Here is a 23,502-nt window from a genome sequence, read left to right on the forward strand (position 1 = left end):
GGCCTCTGATTATAAATCTGTTTCCAAAAGGGGCTGATTATGAGTTTTGTAAGGTTGTTTCACCTAATGGAGACTTATGGGATTGCTGCTGGTTGGCATGGTTTTTGCACTGCATTTCAAGTGCATTTAAATCAATGTACATGCATCTTCTTAATTTGAAACTTCCAGTTACTGTCTCATTAGGATTGTCAACTGATTCTTGTAACATAGAGAGAGGAACATCTCCCTTACCTCCTTCTCAGTCATATTTAACATTTTTGAGATATATAGTGGAATTATTGTACCTTTACTATGGTTTCCTATAGTTGTAAGGTGTGAGTGTGATGGTTGCATATTCTGAAAGTGTGTAGTCTGTATGCTAAAGAGTTTAAAGACTTCATGCCAGTTCACTTATCAATCAGTGTCTATATGCTGGAATCATAGGCAACCAAGCTATGGTGGTGACTGGTGTAAGAAAACTGGCTCAGGGACCCTAAATATGTAATCATAGTGGCTCTCTGAAGGCACCAGTTCTGTAGGGTTTGGGCATTTACTGAGACAATTATTAATTGTAGCAGTAAATCACAAAGTTGATTATTTTGATGGCTTTAGAATCCAACCATGCGACATAACTCAAACAACGCGCACACACAGGTACTAATACACGAGGATACATTTATTAATACATAGAATATGCATATAAAACTAACAGATCTTATCGAGAGGGTTATCAGAATACAAAAGGTATATTCGGTCAGTTACAAAGTGTTACACATATCAAGAGGACATACGTTCAGTATATCATTCATTAAGACCGTTTCATAAATGAACTTGGTTATAACTTCTACATTAGATACTCGAAACAAGTACATAACTCTTAGGAATTAAATTGATATCAACTGGTTGGGATAACAATTGAATTCTTGAGCTGTAATGCATTGAAGTTGAATACTCATCCAATCTCTGGGGATTCAGATCTCCTGCGGGCACAAAGAAACAGTTGCAGGCTTGTTGCTGTCCAATCCGCGCTCTCTGGCTCGGTGCCAGGCTGTGCTGTGCGGCTTGCGACGGTGCGCTGCTGATGCTCACTGGCCTGCTAGTTAGTGTTGGCTTTAACTAGCAAAGTTTGCGCACAGGAGAAAAGATGACTGTGGGTCCCAGCAAGTCGGGAAGAGGACCGGTTCGTTCCTGATGAAGAGCTAGTTCTGAATAGTGATTCAGCTGTCCACAGTTCCGACCTGTTCACGAGGCTTGCTGCTGGTGCTAACCTCGAGTGGATCCTCTGGTTACTCTCTGGCAACCTCCGCTCTAGACTCTTAGAACAAAGGAAAGTTCTGGCACTCGGACACACTGGCCGTTCCGTGGTTGTCCGGGCTGAGTCTCAGGATGGTCAGGAGGCGCGCTGCGAGAATGTCCTGCCCTTGGGAGCCTTCTGCTCCTGGGCCGTCCTGACCTGGAATTCTCCTTTGAATTCCCTTTAGAAAAGTCCACAGAATTCTCTCCAGAATCTTACTGAATCTTACTGAATCTTCCCTTCTGAATCTCCCAGGCTCTCTGTGTTGCCTGTTTTTACCTGGAGGAACTTCAGCTCGTTCATTGGCTGAAAGTTCCATGGGCATCAGAGTCCCACGTGGGTTACTCTGCCCTACCAGTCCCGGATTGGTTGATCAAGGTGAGATATGAGTCACTTACTCCTGACACTTAGGAATGCAGTCCAGATGTCCATCTGGCACTCCCTAGACAGATAGGCGCCAATGGATGACCATTGATCATGATAGCCAGGCTTAGCTAAGTGCATCCCCCTTTGGGAGCTGTCCTTATCAAAGGAACCATCTTAAATCAGCCTGCATGAATAGTTTCTCTGTGGCTGCACCACAGAGATGAACAGAGAAATGGGGCCTAATTTGGGAAAGCTCAGAAACACTTAATTCTTTCTTATTAATAAGCCTCGCCGCTAAACTGGCCTACCTGAAATTCCTGAGACGTTTCAAGTCTTTCTCATTCGCAACATTAATTCTCTCTGATAATTCTGAAAATGGTTCTGAAAATGGTCAAGAATAAAACACCCCATGTCAGAAAGCACAAAATAGCCACCTTCACTGAATGTTACACCCTGATAAATCAAATATTTCCAATGCCCTATCAAATCTGTAAGTTTTTCTGATTCTTATCATTGGCAAGAAATGCAGATACATTTCCTAAAGGAAACTGCTGTACATGGATGTATTGAAAAACTGAAATATGAACAGAACACAGGACACTCTCTTTCATATGGAAATTACTGAATCTGAAGACTTGATTGTAATAAACACCAGGTGAACTGAATCAGTACCTTTATACAGTACATTGATAATTACCTTCATATAGTCTTTTGCTTGACTGAATGTAAGAAAATCAATAGGTCTAAATTGCTTATTTTTTCTTGACAATAAAACTGCAGAGCAATACCTTCCATAAGCATTATGATGTATTATATTTTTGTATTGTAATCTTTTTAAGTCTGCCGGGATCAAGGCATCAGCCAAATGAACAAAAAATAAAAAATAGTAAGCAAAACAAAATGATCTTATCCTCTGGGGCTCTTTATAAAACACGATTTGCTTACTGTCGGAAAAAAACATCAACGCTTGATTTAAGAATCTGAAATATAAATAAATTATAGCATTTCTTTATTTTCCATAATAAAGGGAAAACAATGATAGCATTTTATCCATGCAATACTTTTGTTTACATCTACTCATTTTGTGAGTAAAAATACTAGAAAATGCTCAGGAAAGAGTAAATGTTCTAATGTCAAATAAACATGATTTACAACAATGTGCTTTGGTCCTCTGAGCATGTGTATGCACTGGCTTCTCTGAAATCCCCTGATACAAAACGTTCTCCTTCCTTTCAGTTTTAAAGTGCCATCACACTCAAATCAAAAAAGGAAACTAATTTGAGATACTTGCCTATCCAGTATTCTGTTTCGCATCCTAATCCAGAAACAGAAGTCCAATTTTTTGCTCATACCTATTTGTAGAAATGTGCCAGTCAAAGTTTTGATTATTTTCAATCACAGCATGACCCTAATGTGACCAGAATACTAATATGAAAGGAATATTATATACAGACAGGTTTAGAAGAACGAGATCTATTTGCTCTTGAACAAGGGAGACAGTGGGGGGATTTTAGTATTCAATACTTATTTGCCAAAGAAGGACAGGAGAAAATAAAGAGCTAGTAAATTTAGAGATGAAACAAGGAGCTGAGTGTCTAGTGCAAACTTCATAAATGTGTTCAAACCCCTTTCACTGGTCTCCTTCAAGAAAACGTCTGACAGGACCCTGGGGTCATTGAACCGCAATGACCTGTTGATTAAGTAAGATGGGCTGAATTGTTTGTAGCCACTCTTGAGCTCATGTTCATACAGTATGTTCATGAAAGTAGCTGAATATGTGAATACAAAGTGCTTCAGTTAAAATTGAACTGGCAGTAGGTTTTGAGATGCAAATGTACAGTATGGCTCCTGTGAGACCTGTCAGTTCACACTGGGTCTAGTCATGTTAAGAAAAATCTATCCTGATCTGACCTGAAACTGACATCATTTCAGGTCAGGTTGTTATTTGTAAATTTGTGAGTAGAAAAAGAGAGAGTAAAAGCAGTGAAAATCTGTGACCTTTCTGCATCACCGGAGTGATGGAGTCCTGCACCTGCACCTGAATTGGATAAAGCTATCATGCAAGAGTAGCCTTGCAGACACCATTGCAAATGCAGCATAGGTAGAATGTTGCAGTTCCACCTGGTGTGCTGTGAAGTTCTGCATTTGTCCCATTGAAACTGGTTCTGTCCAACAGATGAATCACTCTGCTTTTCCTAAATGTCTTTCCAGCTCTGTTGCACTTTCTGAGCACAGCTGAGTCTGATTTTCTGGCACAGAGACAAAAGCTAAATGAAAATGAATTTGCTTTAAGGAAGCTAATTAGTTTGCGTGTGATGTACATCAACATCTTCGCCGAGTGAAAGTGAATCAAGTTCATCCAGGGCTGCAAACATGAGATGCTTGAGCATCCGTAGTTCTGTGCACATTTACATTTCAATTTGTGATTGCTTGTATTGAAGCCAAAGCACAATTTGCAAGCTTGTTTTGTTACTTAAATGACACATACTGTATTAGCCAGCTCCAAGAGGTTAGTGCCTTGTAAAATAGCTCAAGAATTCAACCAAAGACAGCTGATCATATACAGTATATTTAGCATTAAAGAGGTACTCAGTTACATCTGACATGTCATGTCTTGCTTTCTTCGTCAAATTGTATGGTGCTTGTTTTGTTTTTTTGTGATTTATCTTTTGATATTTCAAATAAATCTCCCATCTTCAGTAAAGAGCTTTATCCAAGCTGTAGGCTCTTGTTTGGATTGCTGTGATTCACCATGAAAAGTTATCAGTAGCAATGAGTGCAACCAGCTTCAGTGAATGAATATTATTTATACATTCGTGATCTTGGATTGGCAAGCTTGATAAAAATTTGAGTGTCTCTAGATGCAGTGAATCCAATATGCAATTCCAAACACCATTCCCCTCATCACAGCCCCAGATGAAGAAGATTCTGCTGGAAGCATGTTGGATGGGATTGGGATACAAATATTTCTTGTTGGACGCATACTGATCAGTTTCTCAGTGCAGGGTTCTAATATTTTAAGTAATGAGTGTATGAAAGTTGCATCAGGGAAGTTTGTCTCATGCTCCATGATTTTGCCATGTGCTTGTCTGCAGGTGACTAGGGGTCAAATGAATGGCTTGTCCAGAGTGAGCAGTTAGTGGCATAGCCCGGATCTGAACCAGGGATCTGTAGACTGTAGCATCCAGCCTGTGCCATAGCAGGCTCAAGACAGTAAAGACCCTTAAGGGAGGTGTGAGATCCTGCTTTTCTCTCTAATCCCCTGAAGCCTGACAGAGAGAGAAAGCGGGAATCTTTGAGAGCTGAATTTCCAGAAGGCAGTCGCCTACAGTCCAAGCCTATTTGAAGAGCTATTTCAGTCTCTCTCACTTGCTTTTTCTGTCATCACAGGCTGTTCTCCCCCTCCCTCCTTTTCTTTATCATCCAGGCACTTTTATTTTTTTTTCTCCACATCTGTGAGAGTCCCTGCAGGACATGAGCGCAAATGTAAGCATGGCTGGATTGCAGAAAGATCCTACGCATTCTAAACATAGTTCAGCCTCCGAGACAACGCAGAGGAGAGAGCAGTGGGACTCAAATCTCTGGTTTTTAAAAGGCACTCAAACAGCTCCAAAGCCCTGTTTGGACTGCAGCCTAATTTTGGGGATGAATCCAGTAGCTGAACTGTATCGTGCAACCCCCCTGTCACCACCCAGAGAAACAGATAAGACTATGATTGCTTAGCTGGGAGGCATGTTGTATAAAATATACTGACAAGCCAGAATTATTTTATCTTTGAGCATTTTCTGTGCAATGTGAGCGGGTGTTCCCTGAACACAGCCCCAGACAGCTCTCAGCAAAGGAAATGTCTGTCTCCCACTTGCTTTAAGCTTCCTATAGACTGGAATGAGTTAGCTTTTCTAGAACTTTAATTAAAATCGTATGCGCCTTTCTCAGAGAAAAAGAGAGAAAGACGCTCCTGCATTTTCTCAGTTCCTTCTCTATTGCCAACATTCTGTAGTACATACTGTAATGAACCTCCTCCCCCCCCCCCCTTGTTCTTTCAAAGAAATATCAAAATGAGCCGCTCATGTGAAGACAGAGCTGTGTAAGTGCAGATGAGGTAACCTGATGCATTTATCTGCTCACAGATGGAATCAGTCATGCATTGTGCTCTTTTTCCAAAGTGGACAGGGTTTAAAGTACAAAACGTTGTATCTCCATTTCCTTAATCAAATGTGGGATTATACAAACAATTCAGTCTATTTTTTAAAAAAAGGATCAGCGATCCTTGAGTAGCTGAGTAGCGTTTGTCAAGTAAAAGGCTCCTGGCTGGGTTGAAGAGGTTTAGAGCCTTGAAATACAGATTTAGTATGTGGTAGCTGAGGACAGTGATGGTAGGAGACATCGGCAAAGTGAGGATCTCCCAGACACAGGGGCAAGACACTATTGGGACTGAATTCATGGGATGTCCATACAAAGGTAGTAATATACATGTACAATATGTGTGTGTAAGACACTCACGCTTATCAAGGTCAGCTGAGAATCATAATATGTGAGCAACTGATCAGGCCTCACAGATCATGTCTGGGATGAAATATATGTGCCAGACCAGATGAGGCCATTCAGCAAGATTAAAGCTGCCTAAATGAATCCAATGAGGTTAAAGATGCAATACTATTACTACAAATTCTATTAATGTCTGATGCAACAATCAGGCTTGCCCTTATGTGTTTGTATATGAGACATTAAGTAGAAGAATCTGAAAAACCCACCTGTTTTACCTTAGCAATCTATGATACATTTAGAGCCAGTTAGCACTTCAAATACACTGTTTTAAAATTCAAGAAACTCCTGCATTAGAGAAAATTGAAGGAGGAGTGTGCATTTTTTTAATAGAATTATTGAAAGATAATGACAATTCATTACATTTATATCCCATTTTAATCCCCAAAGATCCCCCACCTGTGAAATACGACAGCTAATCTGTGCCAACAGAATCTTAACCAATCAGATTAGACAAGTGAGAAAAACAAGGCTGTGCAAGCTCAGAGTGGAATTTGGCCAGCACAACATGGTTAACACCCCTACTCCTCAAAGTAATGCCACAGTGCCGTAGGATTCTTAATGACCAAATAACCAGAACCTCAGTTTAATATCTCATCTGCAGGTCATCATGTGTTATAGCACCGTGTCTCCAGTCGCCATACTGGAACATTGGCTTGGAAATTCTAGTCCAGAGGTAGACCACCAGCAACTGGTCACCAAGGCCGCTAACATTAACTGCCGTGACCTCCTGGGTCAACATAGCCCTGCCATCAGTCCATTTCCATATGTGATTTCGAGCTTGATACTTTTTTATCAAATATACTGATTACAAACCACAAACCCCACCAGTAGCTGCTGTAGCAATATGAGCACAGGAGTAACCTGTTGAAAGAAATTGTATGTGAGAATTTTGTTCTGGCCTTTTGAAGACAAAGGCTGTCCTGTGCAATTTCACAGCTAGGAAACCAACAAACAGGTCACGGCAGCAATCTAAACCAGAGGCAATAACAGCATGAACCCACACCTCTGGATCCCCTCTCATTGCGCTGCTGACATCTGACTGGGTTTGACATTTGAAAACACAAAACTGGATGAAAACAGCTTGATCTCCCACCTGAGCAAACAGACCACAAGCAGAGTAAAAGATTTTCCATTTACCTCCCAGAAAATATTGATGGGAGGGGAAGAGGGATTGCAGAATTACATCTTATAAACTACAAATGAGCCTCCTTAGACATTTAATTTGAAATGTGGAATAAGGGGTTCTGGCTGTTGAGAGGCAGGCCTTTGATTGCAGCAGCAAGCTGTGTCTCCGCTCCTCTTGTTTAAAGCAAGCCCTGTTTTGCCTGGATTCAAATTCCCGGCGAGAAAAGGATTTTCGTTTTGCACTCTCATTTCTTATTTAAAAAACCATTTGTTCTCCCACAAAGCAGCAGGTCTGAACACAAAAAGGACAGGGGTAGGGGGGTGATTTTGCTAAAGTGGTCAGGCAAGCTGAAAAGCAATTATATCCCAACTGATGCAGGATTACTTCAGAACTGTATCTCATTTCCCTGGTAACTGCCAGTGCCAAGCTTGCTGGATAGTGTTATTCTATGATATTTGGGCTATGATAATCTAGGTCTGTGGTAATGTCTATTTTTTCCCAATAATCACTGTACATTATCTACTTCAAGTTAACTGTTTTCAGTAGATAGGTAATGCTATTATAAATTGAGGCAGTATTAGTGTCTTTCCAGGGTACAACCAAAAAGACTTGTGGCGCAAGCCAGATTTTGACTAAATTTTGCAACCCACCTTACTAGGAGAGAGCTTTGTGTCAGGAATGGCAGTGGAGACCAGTAAGTGTCACAGCCTTCAGACAAGGGTGATGGAATGTGGTGCACCTCTTCAAGCCCCTTTGAACCAGAGAATCGTATAACTGTATACAGTTCGGAAAATACAAATTAAGGGTATCACAGAGTGCTGACATCCTTTAATGGATTTTGTGACCAAGCAATTGACTCAAGGGTCCACTGGGGTTCCTTCCTGAGTTCCCCTCTGAGTTTCAGCTCTCTGATATCTTGGTGAGCTAATTATTTGCTTAGTTGAACAAACATAGCTGTTTGTAGCCTCCTGTTTTCAAGTTTATGGTTCAAAAAGCACAAGACCCCAGATGGCTTACAATCTTGAAAAATTCAAATATCCATACATCTATTTTTTTATAACCCCTTTAGCCAATATAGGGTTGAGATGGAGCCACAGCCTATCCTAGCTAACAATGATCCCAAAGCAGGGTACACCCTGGACAGGATGCCAGTCCATCACAGTGCAGACACACAGACACAAACACAGATAAGCACACATGCTCACACCAGGACTAGTTTTCCCAGAAGCCAATTTAGTATGTTTGGACTGTGGAAAAAAATCTGAGCACCCAAGGTAACCCATTTAATGCGGGGAGATCACACTCCACACAGATAGCTTTCCAGGAATTGAACAAGGGCCCCTTTTTGTGAGGCAGCAAAGCTAACCACTGCACCACCATGTCCCGTACATTCAGATATATCTACATCTACATAAGTTTACATTATGGGGTGGAGTGGTGGCTCTGTGGCTAAGGATCTGCGCCTGTGGCTGGAAGGTTGCCGCTTCAAATCCTGCAGCTGGCAGAGGAATCCTACTTCGTTGGGCCCCTGAACAAGCCCTTAACCCCAACTGCTCCAGGGGCACTGTACAATGGCAGACCCTGCGCTCTGACCCCAGGCTCTCTCCCTGTCTGTGTGTCTCATGGAGAGCAAGCTAGGGTATGCGAAAAGACAAGTTCCTAATGCAAGAAATTGTAAAGGGTATATAAAGTGATGTTATTATATGGCAGTCATGATTCATTTTCCATTCAGATTTTGTATAGTGCCTTTCACAATAAGTTGTCACAGAATACCTAACAGTGATTAGCACAGACTGTACAGACGGAGTTATTCAGTACAATAATCAAAAGGAAATCAGTGGAAGTGGAAGCATGGTATTTTATAGAATTATATTACAGTGTATCCATCACCAGATGGTGAAACCATCAAGCACAAAGGAGAGAACAAAAAAAAAATCCATATGGAGAAACTTTTTTTTTGTACTAGACAAAAGACACAGCACTAAATGAATTCCTGTCTTTCAGATGAGGTTTAATAAACAAGATCTGTTCACACAATTGACATCGAAGATCCCATTATAATTCTTACAAAAGGCGTGGTCTTAACATTGGTCTGATGCCTGGACCAAAAAAAAAAACAGTGTTTCCTGCTGTTTCCTGCCCTTTCTTCTCCATTAGGGAGGGGGGTAGTTGAAGAATATAAGAAAAGTTGCAAATGAGAGCAGATCATTTGTTCATTTTGCTCATTAGATAGTTCCATGGATCGTGTTCGTCTGTTTCTTAAAAGATCTGTGGGAATCTCCTTCAGTGATATGTTCCAGATCCCCTCAACCCGTTGTTTAATAAAATGATTTTTTTTATATTTCTAAATTACATTCAACCATTCTTTGGAAAAACGTGTGGTCTTAAGTTCTTGATCTACTGTTATTCCTGAAGTAGTCGTCTGTGTTGAGTTTTAATTGTTCGTTCCAGTCTCTTCCATTCAGCACTAGAGGGATTAAGTTCCTTAACTTGTACAGTATGTGTAATTACATTCCTAGAAGACCAGAAATTAATTTAAAGGGATGTCTTACCTAGGCAGGCTAAATAAGAGTAACTACTGTACATCATCTGTCTGGTACTGCAGGTCTCCTGAAAAGTTCAGCGATTTTCTGAGGAGTTAAACTGTGAAACGTTAGAGGCACTTAGCACATTTTACTGGAGAAAGAGTCGAAGACTGCACAGACACCCCTTGCCAGTTCATTTCTGTTTAGCAACAGTGACAAGGAAGAAGGGAAACTGTTAGCAGTCCGTCTGAGGTGACATGAGATTGATTCACAGACTGAGAAAGCTCTGCTTCAGCTGGGACTCTGGGGAGCTGGGGAACACAACACAAAAGTGTCTATTTTGAGTACAGCAGTCTTAAAGTGTACTTGTGCTTTTCTTTCAAAATTGTTTTGCACAGCGTTGTGGGGAAATTGGGCCGGCGACGTTCTGCAGAAGTCTCAGCAGTGAGCAAGGCCTTTTTAAAGTAAAATATTGACATTAGATGCTTGTTTCCCATTGCTATTAATGTCTGGCCAATGGACATTCCTGTGCAAACAGGAGCCAAACACAGTATCTTCTTTTCAGCTTGCAATCTTGTAAATACCATCTGATCTCCAGACAATGCAAAAAATGAAATCTTTTAATTTGGACCCACCTTATATCTGATCGGAATTGCTTTGCTGTTAACAAAAAGTAATCAGTAATGAGAATACTGCTCTCTCATTTGTTATGGGGTTTCTGCTATCTGTCCTTCAATGGAAAAGAAAAGCTCAGCCAATCTTTACAAGTCATTTTAGCTATTATGCTGCAAAAGCTTGTAAATTAAGACCAGTTCGATGTGCTTAGGTAGCTCAGCTGTCCTGGATTACTAAAGAATGTTAGCCTTGATTAGACAAAGTCTTACTCTTAGCACTTCAATGATAATATGTAAACATTAAAAGGAAGGCTGTCATTATCATCTTAAATAGATGTCAGTTGATTATGTAGTGGAAAGGAGAAAAGCTGTAAGAGACACTGAAAAGCAGAAGCTCTAATTAGAATTCAGTCCTGGTATGTTTCTTCCCGTTAGTGGTTTAGCTGGAGTTAGCCGTACAAGTGGAAATGGAATCAGTTTCCACTGTAACAGGATGGGGAACAAGAAGGAAAAATTGATTTAAACTGCATTGGATTTAATAACAGCAATATGGAGTGTGTGGCTCAATACTCCCATCGGGGAGACGCCTCTGTGCCCTTAGGTGTACCAGTTATAGGCTTAGGAAATCTTTAATCTCCTCTGCAATCTCATTCTCAAACAATGTAAAATAAGTTACTTATCTCCTGAAACACTGTAGTGCTGATCTTTGTGGGTGATGTTTGTTTCTGTCAAATTGTTGTGTTAGATTCTGCTGCAAAAACTGTTTTCCCCTTCAGGGACTAATAAAGTTTGACCTGAACTGAGCTGAACAAAAGACAGGTCTGCCCTTCACCTCTGAGAGTGCATATAGTGTGGTTCTCTGTGCCGTTCGTTCACAGCCACCAGGAAGCGACAGTGCACGTCTGGAGCTTCTGCGTCTCTCAGTGGGTACCGCTAATCTGTGCCCAACACTCTTGCGCTCTCTCTCACCAGTTCCCTCACCCCTGTGAAGACAGTCAGTAATCAGTTACTGCCTGCTCACACTCTCACTGATCCCACATCCCCAGCTTGCTAATGATAGGAATGAGATCTGTAGGTTAACATGGGGTGTTACATTTAACTGTGTTCCACTCAGTCACTCTGTCATCTCCACTAACTCCACTATCACAAGGCACAAGGACATCTTACAGTTAGCCAGGCGGTACCATTTCAAGGAGATTACTGTTTTATTATTTAAGATTACTGTTGTACAGGTATGTTTCAGAACTGGTTGTCCATCTTGTTATGTCCTATTCCAGGTGTTGAGAGACACTGAATGTTTTAATTCTGCTTAGCTTCCCTGAAAAACTAAAAGATTAAACTAAACCTCTGTCGCAAGCAACTGCTGTATAAAGTACAGGCAAAAATATGTGGGAACATTATGCAAAATGCTATTTATTGGAATGACAGTAGGCCTCTGTGTTTTGCGACAATTTGATAACTTGTAGTCTGCACAGCTGGGTGTGTATTGATATACTGTATGTGGTTAATTACAGAATGTGCAGACAAGGATGTAAATCATTTGGGTGTGTGAGGGGTGCTAACAAGGCTGTGTGGTATCATAGGAATCTGCTGAAAGCTTGCGAACATACCTACCCTGTGATAAAAGTTGCGTTACTCAATCCTTTAGAGCTGGGTATGTAAAATCCGTAGTCAAGTTTAATAAATGTGAAGACACTATAAAAACATAGAAAAGTGCTGGTAAAGTAAGGTAAATCAGTATAAGAACAAAGAACAAAACCACGGAAGCATAATAAAAAACTCACCTATTTTCTTCTATTTATATCAATATAGAAGTAGGCCTCTATAGCATATTTCCTTTAGAGTCTATTCTTTCAACTCTGTGACTTGATAGTGTGTTCTATGGTCTTGCAACTCCTTGAGTAATGAAAAACCAACTTTTCTCTTACCAGAAATCACTGCAGTTCATTTCCAGAACAGACCATTCTGCTCCTGATAACTGATTTGATGTGAATTCTGTTGAACCACTTTAAAAACTGGAACTATCAACTCCCAATGATCCACTCTGATCTCACAACTAACAAAATTGTTTGTGTTCCCTGGAGGTTCCAGCTCCATCTGTGTGTTGGAGTTAAAAATGAAGGTTTACTTTGATTTTCTCAGTCTGCTTCAGAATTTTGAATTCCCTGGTAAACTTCATCAAGTGAATTGATTCCGGTTGATTTATCATGTCTGTGTTGCACATACCTTTAACCTGGGGTCATGGATTCTATCCATCCATTTTCTAACCAGTTTATCCAATTCAGGTTTGCAGGGGAGCCAGAGCCTATCCCAGCATGCAAGGGCCACAAGACGCAGGACAACCTTGATAGGACACCAGTCCATTGCAGGGCATATACAGACAAAAACACAGACACTCACACCAGGATCAGTTTTAACTGAAGACACTTAATTTACTTGTATGTCTTTGGACTGTAGGAGGAAACCAGAGCACCCAGAGGATACCCATACCAGCATAGGGAGTACTTACAAACTCCACAGAGATAGCACCCCAGGTCCAGAATTGGGTCCAGAATTGAGCCCAGAGCTGCAGCGCTGCCAGATAGCAACACTAACCACTGCACCAACTTGCCCTTCCATGTCTACACTATTAACACTTACTGTAGCTGTCTTAATGATTCTGCATTTTCATCTTCTCTCCAGATAACGGCAAGTATTTAATAATGGTATAATAGGACTGGATTGATGTCATCTGACAATTTTTAATTTTTGAAACAATATCTCACAAAACCTAAATTCACCCATGATGCTAGCAAACTACCAGTTTTAACACAAAAAACATTAACTAGTGTTTGTAATGAACAATTTTGATATACTGTACACTTATGCTACAGGACCCAATATAAAATACAGTCAGATTGGAACTAAGCTACAAGATGAGACAATTAAATGAATAGGAATAGACTTATCCAGCAGTGGGCAAAGCGTGGATGGTTTGAGGAGTATGGCTGCAGCAAACTGCGGGTCTCTGTGTCCTTGAAAACCACTGCCAAACCCACCAACCCCTGAACTGGAGGCACATCCAGTTTCTCGTCACTATCTCAGCTGAAAGGGATCCTACTGAATGAAGAGAATGAATGAAAGAGGCTGGGATGCAAATATTTGAATTCATAATGTGTGCTTTGTTTTTTAGCTGTTCTTGAATCTTGCTGGGACTCAATGGGAGTCCCTTAATTTCATTCTTCTCTCTGAGAGTACTTCCCTACATGTTGTCCAAAGTGCTTGATTACGTTTGGACAGATCACAATATCTGCAGTATCCCAGTTTCCTGACTCTCATTTTTTTTCCTCTCTTTTTCTCTTCCTGGTTTCCCCCTCTTATTTACTGTCTCATTCCCCCATGGCTGTCTGTTCCCATTCACTCTCCCTCCTCTCGCTGTCTTCTTTGCTCTTTCGTAACCCTCCCATCCTCTCCCCCTGCTCCCTGTCTCTGTCTCTCACAGGTATTGCATCATTCCAGTGCCTGTCATCTCCAGTCATGTGGAATCCACGGGGTCCTGACCTCAGTAACTGCACCTCACCTTGGGTCAGCCAGGTTGCACAGAAGGTATGGCTCCTTCTGAGCTACTTATACTGCATGTAAACCTTGGACTACGGGTTTATCCAGATTCTGGTTTTTCTATCAGACAACACATAAAATGAGTAGGAAGTTTATCCATTTTGGTATGCTAACCTGCCACAATATATAATAATAGTGTGCTTTATGAGTTACAAATTTTGATCAAAGAAATTTGATTTGTCCTTCCTTTGATGTCTACCATGATTCCTAAGGCATGTAAAACAATAGCACACCAGGCATTTTCATTATCATATGGGGAAAAGATTGATGTAAACAATCTCACCGGGGATGTTGCTGGAGGAAACCACTGACTTCGTTAAAGTGTCAATTCAGACAGCCTCCACATCCAGACAATGGCTGTTGGCAGTCACAAGAAGCTGCTGAACCAAGAGAACAATGAGAAGATCCCTGAACAGTCTTAAATGTCCCCAGACATTTATGAACACTTTCTGGAATGAGTGCTATGACATGTTGTAGCTACTGTATCATCATTAGCAGTGGTGGACTTACCCACTATGTAGGGTATTTCCTACTTATCTGGTAGGACAAAATATACTGATGTTAAAAAGAAATGCAACACCTCCTCCTCCACACTCTGGCCCTCCCATCTGTGTGGAGCAGGCTGAAGAGTGACTCATCCATTAAGAGGACCTGATGCAACTGTTGACGAGTCCATCGCAGCCTCTGTCTGGCCCAGGCCAGTTGTGTGTGATGTTTAGGGGGTGTGAGCAGAGAGCCTCTGACAGGTCGCTTTGCTCTAAAGCCAGCAGCATGGAGCCTCACTGTCCTGTCACTGATGCGGGCATTGTGTCTGCCGGCAGTTTCAGTAGCGGTATGGGTGGCAGATCTGAAATGATCTGTCATCACATCACACAGTCCTGCTCTGGTGTGGTCACTCGAGGGCGACTGGATCTTGGACAGTCATCTGTCCTGCCAGTCTGCTGAAACCTTCTCTGCAGTTGGGACCACAGTGGAGCGGCTTACTCCATAGTGTCTGGCAATGCTGGCACATGACATGCCTGCCTGCAGCATGCCAATGGCTCTTTGCTTGCTTATGGTGACATTCGAGGCATTATGGAATGCACAGAAAACTGACTAATTGTGGTCTTCTTCTTGCAGTGACCAAGGCTTTGAATTAAGGCCTTTTTAAAAGTGATCTGATCAGGCATTGTTCCACCTAGACCTCGTTGAGTAGAGGTGCACCTAATGAGCTTTCGTGTAATTGGCAAGTTGCAATGCCTCACTGCACAAGCTGTATTGCTGGTCAGAGGGCTTAAAACAAATTGAGAACTTTTTGTAAAAGTACATAAGCTATAACTATAGTATTCTTTTCCAGAAAATGTTGTGTTTCTTTTTTCCATTAGTATATATGATACAACATCCATCCATTTTCTATTTTCTTTAAATAGGGGGAGCCCTAGCCTATCCTGGCAGGGCAACAAGCACAAGGCAGGGTACACCCTGGACAGGACTGCAGTCCATCATGGGGACACACACAAACAAAGACACACGTACACTCACACCTAGGGCCAATTTTCCCAGAAGCCAATTAACCCACCAGTATGTCTTTGAAATCTGGGTATGATACTACAGTGGAATTTAAATTTAAAAAGAGACAGTAGCTATTTATAAGTGCGCATAATGATCAAAAACATTTACTTTAAAGAAGTGACATAAATTGTCACATCATTTGTCAATTGATTATTTAGAAAATAAATATTGAATTTCTTGTGAGCACATAACTTGATCTTTAGTAGCCTAAACAGCAGATACACTTCGGACTACTTAACATGCACAGGGAAGTTCATAGCATTTACACTGCATAACTGCATATATTAAAATATTGCACACCCGAAAACTTTGAATGTGTAAAGTGATGTAGTATTAACAGAAAAATACAAGTCGGTAATCTCCGTTCTTACCCTATTTTGAGAGCCTTTGTATATTACTCTGTGAAGAGTGGATCCTATTTTGTTAGAAGTTTTATTTTTTAGCACAACCTTGAGTTCGAACTCTTGTAGACCTTGAGTCTTGTGTGGCTACACCAGTAAAAACTTGTCCAAGTTTAAAACCATGAAACCATGAGAGCATGTCGAGCCTGTGGTCCAAATTTAGCTGTTTTGAACCTGGTTCATGCCACTGGTCAGTTGGGACCAATAAGCAATATACTGCCTGGTTAGGCTCATGCAACAGTAAGTGGTAATCTTACCACAACACTGTCACTGGTAGTGGATACAGCAACTTCTTTCATTGAGGGATGTGTCTCTCCTTAGTGTTAACTCTCCTGTAGGGACTGTGGAGCATGCAGCCAATCACACTATCAATGTCTCTGATGGGTGGGTGTGCCACAGCATGCCTCTCATTTTCTCAAACTTTAATTTAATCTAATTTATAGCCACTCGTGTAAGAATTTGATTGCCTGTGGTTGGAGAGGCACAAAATCTTGAGTATTTCCAGCATAAAAATGAAAGTTACGTTTATATGTTATATCAATGTGTCCTGAAGGCAGCATCTTAACAACAAAACAACAGGGGACGAAGGATGGAAACTCGAGAAACACCAAACTGCACTGTATCCATCTCATTGTCTCACCCATTGAGAACAGTTGCTGCCAATATATAAAAAAAAGAAACCAGCCAGGCTTACACTTTACCAGACTGAACAAAATGAGACTGCAAGTGATTTATACAGTAAATGTATTTTATATCTTGATACACAATGCAATCTCCACTGTGACTTACAGGCAGATTGTGCCATCCGGAGGAGCAGTGCATCTCAGCTGCTGCACAGCTCAGAAGGTCAAAGAAATCACTGTCTCTAACATTATCCCAACTGGCGCAGGCCTGTCAGATAGTGACAAGATCCACAGATCTGAACCTGTGCTCAGAGCAAGAGCCTTTATTGTTTGAACAGCTCTAGGTCTCCAGAATTCCAATTTTTCCTTTAAATATAGCATTAGGCAAGCATACAGTATATCCTCTAAAATGCTGACAGGGACTGAGGAGGTTCTAATTGTGTAATTCCAGATTAAGAGTGGAGAGAATGCAGCTAATATTGCTGGGGAGCTGGTGAACCACACTAGGGGTAGGATCCATGCTGGGGATGTCAGCTCCTCTGTCCGGCTCATAGAGCAGCTGCTGGACATTCTGGACGCCCAGCTCCAGGCCCTGAAGCCAGGCAATAAGGAGTCTGCTGCTAGGAACTACAACAAGGTACAGTACTGTACTGCCGCAATACTGAATACAACCCTTCCCCCACACTGACACACTGCAGTGTACTACTGTACTGAGACACTGCACATAACACCCTTCCCACACACTGACACACTGCAGCACACTACTGTACTGAGACACTGCAGATACTGTAACACCGTTCCCACACACTGACACACTGTAGTGTACTACTGTACTGAGAACCTGCAGATAACACCGTTCCCACACACTGACACACTGCAGTGTACTACTGTACTGAGACACTGCAGATAACACCGTTCCCACACCCTGACACACTGCAGTATACTACTGTACTGAGACACTGCACATAACACCCTTCCCACACACTGACACACTGCAGCACACTACTGTACTGAGACACTGCACATAACATCCTTCCCACACACTGACACACTGCAGCACACTACTGTACTGAGACACTGCAGATAACACCCTTCCCACACACTGCAGTGTACTACTGTACTGAGACACTGCAGTTACTAATAGTGTAATCACTCGGTGAGACAGAAGAAAATTGGACTGTCCTGACATACTGTATAGAAAGTGGCATGTTACTGCTGTTGTGGGCGTAGTTACATTTCATGTCACACACAGTAAATTCAAGCAAAAACTTTAAAAGTCACTTCCGACACTGTTGTCAGTTGCCCAAAATCCCAAAACAAGCTCATATTGAAGTTAGGTTCCAATGGAATGCCCTGTAGCACACTTGTCATGAAACAAAATAAGAGAAATTGCATTGTGTGTGCTGTAATAAGTGGTGGCTTCATTCACATGTCACAGGAATAAGTAGGATTAAAAAAAAAAAACAGAAAAAAACACAGCATGCCTAACGATTTCTTTCACAGTGAAAATCCAAGTATTTACAGGAGTGACTCCTTAATAATTCTGAACTTTATTTTATACTTTAATCTCAAAGCCCTCAGTCCTCTACTAAGTTAATGCCTCAAATTGAACCCTGACCTGCATTTATTTGTCATTCTTTTCCTTTTCCATCCTATATTGAGCCAGGTAGACAGTGTACTGTTACAATACTTCTTTTCCAAAGCACATCAACATCAAAAATCACATCTCCACATGCAAGGCTGAGGGAATACAGTATCTAGAGAAAAGTGTAAACACTCTGTCATTCTCTACAGCTAGGAGCATCATAATGAATGTTAAGTACTGTATGCCCTATGAAACCATTCCTAGGGAATGGGGAATAGGGTCCTGCCTTTTTTCCTGTAATGGTTAACAAAACTTCTTTTTTTCAGCTACAGAAGAGGGAGCGCACCTGCAGAGCGTATATCCAGGTAACGTCACCTCAGTCAGGCTCCTACCCAATTCTCCTGTCACCTCAGTTTCCTCTAAATTCTGTTGTCACCCTGGATGCCAGTCTCTGATTCTTTGCTCTCGTTTCGGTCCTTGGGTCTCACATGAGAGGAATGTCCCATTTGTGCAAGAGATATTTTCTGCACACACAGGGCATCATGTTTTTTTCTTTCTTTTGTTTGGTCCTCTGTCCTTGTCATTAGGAATCTCTTTTCTTTACTTGGCTTCTTTCAAGTGTTCTGTGCCATGAGCAGGTCTGATGTCTTCCCCCCTATTCTGTTTGTACAGTGCACGGAAAAGCCTCTGAGAAATACTGGTGTTGCAAACCTGGCCTAGATTGTTTATATCAGTGTTTCTGAACCTTTTTTCATCTCACGGCACACTTTCGGAAATATACAAAAGAAGTAGTGGCATACCCCCCCCCCCCCCCACACACACACACACATACACATCATTGCCCTGAGCATAGTATTATTTCAATTTTGAATCAGTGTCTGTCTCATCGTTGTTGTGTTGCACTCTGCCTCTGCTGGGATTCAAGCACAGTCCCTGGAAAGGATCAGTTCTTAGACAGTGGATAACTCCACAGAACCAAAAGGCCAGTCATACACTGTCAAATGGCAGCTTTTTTCACTAGTTTTCAGAGTTTCAGAGGGGGGTGATGTTCCTTCTGCAAGTGGCTCAGTGCACTCAGTCCTGTTACACATACAGTAAGCTGACGGGAACTGCTGACAGTGAACGACAGAGCTCTTGTTCAGCTGCTCTCTGGTGTGCTCCAGCTCACGTGAACAGTCTTCTCTTAAATGAACACCAACCATACAACACAACACTTTCTCTGTTCCACAGACTAATACACCCATCCATTTTCTAACTGCTTTATTCAATAACGGGTTGCGAGGGAGCCAGAACCTGTCCTGGCAAGCATTGGACAGAAGGCAGGATACACCATGGATGGAACACCAGTCCTTTGCAGGGTACACACAGACAACCACACAGTTGCATCAGAACAATTTTCCCAGGACCTAATTGACCTATCAGTATGCCTTTGGAGTGTGGGATGAAAACTGGAGTAACTGGAGGAAACCCATATGAACACGAGGAGAATATACAAACTCCACACAGAGAGTACCCCTGGTCCAGAATTGAACCCTACCCTACTGCACTACTATCCTGACCAAAACTAATAGATCTAATACATCTAACCAATATTAAACGTTGTTTTCTCTCATACCTAACTTTTCCAAAATAGTGGAGCAGATCTGTTACTGTCTAAAGGCACACCACTGCTCTGCTGCACTCCAGTTGAGAAACTCTGGCTTATACAGTTTCATTACTGCAACAAGCAATTACCATGTGAAAGGGCTTCTCAAGGCAGGCAGTGAGAAGAAAAGTAGAGAGGGAACATCAGGAAATGTCAAGAGAGAATATATCGGAATGCTTTTTCAGGCCTTTGAAAAATGTTGGACCATTGAAGTCTTTTCAAACACTATATCCTCTTCTTTTCTTAAAATATGAGAAGATCGTCTTATGCCAAGGTCACATGGCACATCATTCTAAAGAAATATATCATTTCCATAAGCCTAATGTTAATGTTTCTCTATTTCTCAATATCTCTCACTCTAATGCTTTTTCTCTACCGATGTCAATTTTGTTCTCTCTCCCTCTTTTTTAAAACTTTGCTACACTCTCTGTCACTGTAACTCCACTTACAGTACCTATCTTTCTCTCCCCTGTGTAAGAGTTAAACTGACCTTGTCTGTCTCCCATTCTCTCTCACTCATTCCCTGTGGTAAATTATATCTCTCTCCATTACATGCTGTCCATTTTCTACTGCCTCTCTCTCTGTTATTATTTCTTTTTTATCCGTATTCATCTTTTGCTGTGTTTGTGTATTTCTCTCTTTCCCTGAGTGAGTTTCTTCTTTCTCTCTTTTCTTGGGCTATTCTATTCTCCTGTTACTCCAATGTTCCTCTGTCAAAGTCTTTGTTTCTGGTGTTTTTTCTGTCTTCTTTCTCCTTTTTCCAGGATTAGTTTCTTCTTTTCTCTGGGCTAGTTTCTATTCCCCCATTTCTCCATGTTCCTCTGATAAAGCCTCTTTCTGTGTTATTTCAGTGTTTTCTTATTCCCTGTTCCTGGGTTAGATTCTTCTGTCTCTCTTTCTCAAGCTAGTTTCTATGCCCCTGTCTATCCGTGTTCCTCTGACTGTCTCTCCTGCTGTGATTGTGTCTCCTGAATGTTGCAGGCAGTGGTACAGACAGTGGACAACCTCCTGCGCCCAGACGCTCTGGACTCCTGGCAGGACATGAATTCCACCGAGCAGGCCCACACAGCCACCATGCTGCTGGATGTGATGGAGAAAGGGGCATTCCTGCTGGCTAACAACCTCTACGAGTCCAAGTTCACCGACAAGGGCACCAACATTGGTGAGACAGGCGCAGGGCCCACTCCTTAAAAACTTCTCAATTTTACATGCTGTTGTGAAGTCAGAATTTGTTGTCTTTTTTTACGTTAGAGCTTCTTTTTTCTTATATATGCCCACACTATTTGGAATGGGCAAATATCATTTAGAACCTGGCACTCTGGTAACTCGCTCGGGAGATAATGAGTCTCATGCAGATGTGCTTCTCTGAAGTATTCAGCTGCAAGCTCAACAGTGCCTGACAGGAGAGATAGTGTCTATTGGAAGAATGATTCATCTCTCAATGACATTACTGAAGTGCTGCAAGAGATGCCAGAGAAGTCATTGGCCATATGATCCCAACTCTAATGCCTAGTTAGCTTTAGAAACTTTCTGTCACAGTCTGATAGTCAGTGACTCCTGTTTGTCCCCCAAGCTTGCACATAATCTATGGACAGGGTCTTCTCTTGTAATTGCCCCAGAGCTCCAGAATTCTATCTCCAAGGATATGAGAGTCACCTACCTAGCTAGAGTGATCTATGCATTAAAATCCAGATTCCAAACGTTTTTCTTGAGAAAGCCTTTTACTCATTTGATCTGTGTCTGCCCCTTGCATCTTCTTCTGCATTATGCTTGTTTTTTTATTGCACAAATTTTGTTACCACTTCTCCTTGTTAACATTTTAGTTACTTTTAAAGGCAATATATAAAATAAGGTTTATTATTATACAGCCCCATCTTTACTGTAACAGGTGGTAGTTGCTGGTGGAGTCATCCAGGTCAGGTGTATCCTTTAGTTTTGGTGTTTTTGCTGAGTAAAGTTGCACATTTGACAAATATAGCTAGATAGGAGATCACTCAGAAAACAGGAAATGACATGCTCCACTTTCCTACGTAGTTTAGGGAAATGGTCCCCCAATTTTTGCCTTGGCAGTGTGATGTAGTTTGGCACTCTTACACTGAGGAACTCCTCTTTCAATGCAGTGGGGTCACTGTAATCACCCCTGTCTCTCTGCCAGCACACTAACCCCTCTCTCTCTCTTACCAGCTCTTGAAGTTTGGGTCCTGAACACAGAGGCAGACCTGCAGAATCTATCCTTTCCTCAGTCCTTCCCCAGTGACAGCTCCATCCAGCTCTCTGCTTCCACTATCAAGCAGAACAGCCGCACAGGTGAGACTCTGAAACGGTTTAACACCAGGGGGTAGTTTCTGGTTTTGCCCCATAGTAGATTGACCGCAGGATGCAGAGCTCTCTGTGGCCTGGTATTTTCAGTGCTCAGATCTGGTTTGGTGGATGTGAGGTCAAAGTATGACCAGTATTTGTATCCCTAGGGTGGGGAAATAGTACTTCACTGGTCCTCGAATGTTCATGTTACACCCTTAGAAAATTGATACAGTGTCAGAAAAACTCGTGGGCAAGAGGAGAGGCTATTTAGTTCATCTTTCTCATTGGCAATTGATCCAAAGTCCTAGTCTAGCCGTCTGTTGGAGGAAAAGAGGAAATCGTCTTTAAAAGGACTCTGGCAGCTTGTTCATAACACTATGTCCGGACATGTTAACTTAAGACAGGTTAAAAGTGAAAAGAAAACATTCAAATCATACAGTACAGCCCCTTTGGTCATTTTTTTATTAGTAGTTCATTGATCCAGGGATCCCATCCATCTGTTGCTTAGAAGGACCCAGGATATCAGCTTAAACAATTTGACCATTCTGGATTCCTAAACCCCTTTGTGTAAAGAAGTGTCTGCTGTTTGCAGTTTTTAATACACTTCCCAGCAGTTTCCTCCAGTGTTTTGCTGTCCATGGGGACCTTGTCAATCCCCTTGGGGATCTGGAATCAACATTCCCTCTTAGCATTCTCAGATCCAGACTAAAACATTCAGTTCTTTTCGCCTGTCAGTAGCACAGTATATCATCTTTTAGACATTCCTTTTTCTTTTATAGTTATGCAATAGACATTCCTTGAATGTACATGTATCTGGGAATGTCTCTTCTCTGCACTGATCCCAGAACAACAATATATCTTTTGATATGGAGACTGCAATTATGCAGGATATTCCAAATTAGGTCTTATTATAAGACCTATACTTACTATAATGTAAGTATATTCTATAATTTTAACTTAACTTTTGCTGATTTCGATTCTGCACATTTATCTGTGCATTCTGTTCATTCTGCTTGCCTTTTGTATTGCTTTCCATTGTTGTCTAGAAGATGTAAGTAATCTGTCTACATTCAACACCCAAGTCTTTTTCATATGTAATAATAATAATAATAATAATTCATAATTGCTTACACTTATATAGCGCTTTTCTGGACACTCCACTCAAAGCGCTTTACAGGTAATGGGGTCTCCCCTCCACCACCACCAATGTGCAGCATCCACCTGGATGATGTGACCGCAGTCATAGTGTGCCAGAACACTCACCACACATCAGTTATCAGTGGGGAGGAGAGCAGAGTAATGAAGCCAATTCATAGATGGGGATTATTAGGAGGCCATGATTGATAA

General features: G+C 41.5%; 1 protein-coding gene across 8 annotated transcripts in view; it reads left to right on the plus strand.

Moving 5' to 3' along the window:
* adgrl1a (adhesion G protein-coupled receptor L1a) overlaps window positions 1–23,502 on the plus strand; it is a 310,848-nt gene that overhangs the window by 228,109 nt on the left and 59,237 nt on the right. For 7 of the 8 annotated variants that reach the window (XM_088603734.1, XM_088603728.1, XM_088603730.1 and 4 more), the window contains 5 exons: window positions 13,934–14,037; window positions 17,076–17,261; window positions 18,536–18,574; window positions 20,836–21,016; window positions 22,039–22,161. In XM_088603734.1, the coding sequence (XP_088459860.1) occupies window positions 13,934–14,037; window positions 17,076–17,261; window positions 18,536–18,574; window positions 20,836–21,016; window positions 22,039–22,161 (633 nt within the window). The remainder of the gene's footprint in view (window positions 1–13,933; window positions 14,038–17,075; window positions 17,262–18,535; window positions 18,575–20,835; window positions 21,017–22,038; window positions 22,162–23,502) is intronic. The other variant, XM_088603731.1, reaches the window with a different exon arrangement.

This window comes from Lepisosteus platostomus, chromosome 13, assembly GCF_059453375.1.
Source record: "Lepisosteus platostomus isolate fLepPlt1 chromosome 13, fLepPlt1.hap1, whole genome shotgun sequence".
NCBI lineage: Eukaryota > Metazoa > Chordata > Actinopteri > Semionotiformes > Lepisosteidae > Lepisosteus > Lepisosteus platostomus.